Below are 5,589 nucleotides of genomic sequence, written 5' to 3'. Positions count from 1 at the left end.
CCGGGTCCCGCAGCGGGGGGAGGACGGGGCGACCGGGCGCGGCGGCGGCGGCGGCGGCAGCGATGTCACGGCCGGGCGGGGGAGGGGCGGCTGGGGCTCCCGTGCGCGCGTGCCTGTGCGTGCGTGCGTGCGCCCGCGCCTGCGCGGAAGGAGGGGACAAGCGGGGGGGGGGAGGAGAGCGAGCGCGCATGCGTTGCCGCCGCGCCAGCCGTATTGTCCTACCCCTGCGTTCGCGGGCCGGAGCCCCCTTCGGGCGCCCTGGGCCAATCTCCGGCGCCCTTCCGCGGTGACGTCGGTGGGGGCGCCGGCTTCGCGTGCCGGCCGTTAACGGACCGACGGGTGCCGGCCCGTGCGGCGGGGAGCCGCCGGCGGAAGCAGCCGCGCTGCGGCTTCTTGGGCCGCGGGGAAGGCTGCGGGGCGAGCCATGGCTCCCCTCAGCCGGTGGCGGCGCCCAGTGCCCCGGCGCTCGAGTACCGCTGAGGTGCCTTTTCCTCAGCTGCTGCGGCTTTGCCGGCACGAGAGCTACCGGAGTTCTTTGTGCTCTCTGACTGGTTTTGCGTGTTTCGCAGTAATATAACAAAGGTATGTTTCTGCAGCAGGTGCTGGCTGCGCTGTGGGATGTGGTGGAGTCGAGGCGGGGGTGTCTTCGGTGTCAGCGCGGCTCAGCAGTGCACGGGCTCCTTGGCAGTCAGCGTCACTATGTTCACGCTGATATTTTCACCATTTGCACTTTTTTTTTTTGGGGGGGGGGGTCGATTTCAGCTAAATGTTGCCATGTTTTGCATTTGGCAGAACTCTCCAGCAACCTAATAAATAAAAGGATGTAGTTCAAGTTAGTCTAAAAGTGCTATTCTATACCAAGCTTTCCCCCATTCAGCTTGCTTAGTTCTTAATTCCTCACCAAAATTAAGGAAGCATTTCTCAGTATGTGCATTTGAGGTATGCTGAAGAACAAAACAGGTAACGGTTTTGAGGTTCACATATCAAATAACTATTTCAGTAGGTCAGCAGCAAACACAGTTACCACTGCAGTATCTCCTTCCCAAGGTAAGAAAAGCTGGACTCACGGGTGTGTGCCAGGGCACAACAAACCCCTGCTTCAGGAGCAAATCACCTGTCTTTCACTGAAGCTCTATATGTAAGGATGGAAAACTTTGCAATCATGGTTTCAGTATTTTAGAAGGACATGCTGGTTTTTTTGACTTCTGTTGCCCAGCTTCAGCATTTCTGGTGAGTTCTGTCTTTTYTGCTTGCCACTGGCTTCAGAAAGGAAATACGTGAACCTTTCTCATTGGCAAGGGCAGGAGGTGAAATTTTCCCAAGAAGTGTTACRGTTGGCACCTGTAAATTGTAATCAGCAATCCACCTAGGAAATGGCATGGACTCTATGGAGGCATATGTAAAGGCTGCCACAAAGAGACATCCTAGGAAAAGAAGCCTGGCAAACACCAACATCTGTGTCAGGCACAGCATTTCCTAGAATGAAGTGCTGTTGTTGTAAGATCTTATTTGCAATAATATGTCATGTATATTATGTGAAACAACTAGGGTTTTTTTCTTTCCACTTTTGTTTTTGGCCTCCTGTTTGTTTCAGCCTTTCAGCTGACCTTTCCTTTCTTAACCCTGGTGGTATCCAAGGTTATTTTTCTCTAGAAATACATGCTGCTTTTTTTTTTTTTCTTTCCCCCTTCTCTTTTCCTGGTATTTGGCCATTTGGTATGAGAGAGCATCCCAGAAATTCACAAACTAGGACAGAGGCAAATGATGCAAAAGCTGCCTTATGGCCCTGCTTTATAATCACACCAATTAAGAGTTGTGTTCATCCTTTTGATTCCACTTTTGGATGCAGGCAGAAAGTGGAAGGCCTGGTTCTAGCCAAATTTTGCAAAGCGGAATCACTGCTAGGAAGTGGGCAAACAGTGCTTGTAATGGCAAAGGACTTGCAGATCAGCCCCTCTCACTCCAGTGCAGTCTGCAGCACTGCACTAGGTGGGAAGAGCAGAGCTAGGTCAGGGTTAAATGTGTGGTCTTAACGCAGACCAGCCTTTTCCTGCTTTGGCCCAGGAAACTGCTGACATGGCCCTGTTTGCTGTAAAATATTCTGCTTGGCTCTTGTTACCAGGTGAGCTGACCTCAGCAAATGATATTCCTGCTGCCCAGCAAGCTGAAAATCCTCTACTCTCCATGCCAGCTGGTAGCCATATAGGGAAAACTGAGCTGTCTAACACTGCTTTTTCATTTACCAGTGTAAAAGAAAATGTATGGCCAGCTTTAAGGTTTCAATATAAGCCTAGTGTCACAGCAAAGCACCCTGGAAGTTGTAGTTTCAGAGAAAGCTGGGGCTTGCTAGTCCTTTAGGGAAACTCATGCTGGGGAAAAGGCAACTGGTTAACAGAGGTGTTTCCCCCCAAGAGGGAGAATGCAGTGCAGGTGCAAGATGAATTGCAAGTGTGTATTTGTTTAGTTGTGCAGGAAGGAGAAGCAAGTGTTCTGCGTCTGTTCTTTATTAGGTTGAGAGGTTTGCCACCTCCAAAAGCCTGTGTAGCTTCTTGAGGACTGGAGGTAATTATGGCTTACTTCTCTGTTACTACAAGACATGCAGTTTTAATTGAATAAAATTGCTTCACTGAAGCCTATTGTGGTATGAGTTCTGTGATATCAAATCTTTTTGACAAATATGTTGGTTTTGGTGTCTTTAGATGGGTGAGGAAGCCATATTTTAGAATGTTAAAAAGCTTTATTTTGATGTGATATCAAAATATTTGTTAATTTTGTTCACCTTTTCCTTTTATGTAGTAACAAGTAGAAAAATTAAAGAATAAGTTATCTAATTTGCCTCACAATGTGGAGTTTTGATTATGTGTTTTAGTCTAAATGTGTTTTGATTCCTCAGCTGATGGGGGGGGGAGGAGAACCAAAAATCTCTCATAGTAAAATGTTAGGTAGTCCACTTAAATATGTTCAGAATTACAGCAGATATGTGGAAAGCTGGTTTGCTTGTTTCTTAATGTTTTAGTATAGCTGACCTTTTGTATAACTCTGGAAATCTAATTTACTTGTATCACTGAGGATCCCATCTTGGTATAACAGATGCCAGCTGTTGTAAGCCTGGGACAGAAGAACAGGAGCAAGTTGCCCCTATTGCAGGGACTTCATAGTCACAGACAGCTGAGTCTAAAATGCTGATAGTAGAAATAAATTTAGAGATTGGGATGGAAAGAGAAGACTGTACAGGCTTCCTTTTGGGAAAGAAGGGAATTTACTCCCTGAAATGAAGTGAAAAACTGTGCCATGAATTCAGTGAGTGAAAAGTGAGAAACAGTTGTATATACTACTTTTGTTCATGGGAAAGGGCCTCTTAAAAATACATTAGAAACAACCCTTGCCTATTTACCTAGATTACCATGTTAATTTAATGGTAAGTACTTCAATTTTGAGCTAATAATTTCAGGGACCAGTAGCAGTTGTAGCAGACAATTACATGAGAGCTCAAAGGGTCCTAACTGAGTCCTAGTCTGGAAGTGCCTGGGCCACACATCTAAATAGCAAGTTGCTTTTATTCCAAGGCAATTTCAAAAAAGAAAATTGAAATCCAATGAAATTTAATTGAAATCAAGTAAAATTGGCAGTTCCTTTCTGTGTTTATTTGCTACTGTTGCTATAAAATTTGCTGTATTTAAATATGCAAACATACAAAAAACAAACAAAAAAAAATGGCATCAGTAACTAGGAGAGCAACACTAGCCTGGAAGCGGGTATGCAGATAAAATGCCTTGTAGATTACTGGGGAAACCTGATTTACTCGGAGCGCTGCTGCTTGGATATTGTTCCTCAGTATGGAATACAAAAATGGCTGCAAGAGCTTCATCAAATGATGTGAACTTCAGCATCTGAAAGAGATGTAACTACCTATTGCTCTTCTCTTAGACTGAACTGTCACTGGTATCTGGATAAGCTTCTGTCTCTGAGTTGATTGCCTTCCTAAAAAATAATAATATAGTTTCTTTATTCTTGTTCTGATTTTTATCCTGTTTTCCTTTTTTTCCCCCATTATAAAAAAGCCGTACTTCTAAATTCTAAGCCTGAAGGTTAATCGCAGAGTTGTTCTGGGTACATAAAGCCCTTGAGGCTCCAGGAGGAGAACAGTCTGTTACAGGGGTGCATGGGGTTTGGTTTTGAGGTAAGTTAACTCCCCCAGCCTACCACACATCTGTTGCTGGTTCTGAGCAAATACATAGCAAAACATGCTAGGAAGTGATATGATATTTAGAGCTGTTTACTACTTTATGCTGTTGTTTGCTATTGAAAATGCAGGCAGAAATGTGCATAGGTGCAAACAACTGTGGAGAAAAGCATAGCTCTTTTGAGGGCTTTTGTTTCAATTTACAATTAATGGAGAAGTAGTTGATTTGAGAAGGTGCCACCTGGAATAATCCCAAAGTGATGATTTTTCTTCCTTCTCATACTTTATCCTATTTAAAATGCTTAATGAGGCTAATAATTACAAGGAGGAGGGATATTTTTTTGGCTCTACTAATGCCAGGTGGAAGTGATGCAGCAATACATGCAGTATTCTTCCAGTCAGGATGGAGCAATTGGTGTATACGGCCACTGCTGTGGATTTCAAAGAAACAGCAAATCAGTATAAGTGGACAGACCATAGAAACAGGAATGTCTCATCTTCTGCATTTGTTGCTGACCTGGTGCAGCCTGTTAAATTATTTTCTAAACCTGTGCAGCTGAAGGACTGATGGAAAAGTCATTAATGTGAAAAGGAGTTACAGGATTTGGGGTAAGGCCTGAAAACACCTTTTGGTTTGTCAACTGAGTTAACCAGTTGTGCAAGTCATTGGTTATGTAATGAATTGGAATGGGCCTCTAGCTTACCTGGGAATGTTAAATAGGTGGTGTTGCATTAAGCGCATGCAGGAGTTAGTGTAAGGAGTTAGTAGTGGTGGAATGAGTAACTGATAGAGCGAATGCACAAAGAGCATTGTTCCTCTTGAAGCACTCAAAACTCTGTCACAGAGTAAAACCACTACAGCTAAAGCTTTATCTGGCAGTCAGTTTAATAGCTCCATGATGGCTTTTTGGCATATGCAACTACTGATGACTTAGCAGAAGAGCTGGGCTCATGTGTTTCCAAGTGATGATTTCAGAAAACAATATTTGGCACTGCTGCTTTGAGAATAGCTGGCTATGCTTCAGACAAACTGATTTTRTTTAGGTTGCTGTCCAGCCAAGTATTTGGGTACATACTTGATTTCCTGCATGTGGGTAGTGCAGCTGAGCGGGGGGCCCAGCTGTTCCTGTGCTTACTCAGGGGGCAGGCAGGGGGGGCTGCTTGGTGCCACCTGCTTTGCAGGGTGCTGGGGCTGCAAGGTGAAGTGTGTGTGTGTGGGGGGGGGATCCCAATCCATGCTTGTGGAAGGAGAAGTTTAAAAGCGAAGAAGAAAGAAAAAGAAGACAAGCGCCGGTGCCCGCCCGTGCCTGCAGCTAAGGCGCTTCTAGCACCGCAACGCCTCAGCGCCGCCAGAGCAGCAGCAGCAGTTTCGGGGCGCGGGGGCGGGTCCCGCGCGCGCCCCGCCC

General features: G+C 45.6%; 1 protein-coding gene across 1 annotated transcript in view; it reads left to right on the top strand.

Moving 5' to 3' along the window:
• Window positions 1-480: 480 nt before the first annotated feature.
• USO1 (USO1 vesicle transport factor) overlaps window positions 481-5,589 on the top strand; it is a gene marked incomplete at its 5' end in the record, with an annotated part of 44,667 nt that continues 39,558 nt past the window's right edge. Inside the window, one exon of the mRNA XM_026090082.1 lies at window positions 481-582. Within this exon, the coding sequence (XP_025945867.1) occupies window positions 481-582 (102 nt within the window). The remainder of the gene's footprint in view (window positions 583-5,589) is intronic.

The sequence above is a fragment of the Apteryx rowi genome, unplaced genomic scaffold, assembly GCF_003343035.1.
Source record: "Apteryx rowi isolate R43461 unplaced genomic scaffold, aptRow1 scaffold_85, whole genome shotgun sequence".
Taxonomy (NCBI): domain Eukaryota; kingdom Metazoa; phylum Chordata; class Aves; order Apterygiformes; family Apterygidae; genus Apteryx; species Apteryx rowi.
The sequence above is the reverse complement of the archived record's forward strand: the minus strand, read 5'-3'. Positions and strand labels throughout refer to the sequence as shown.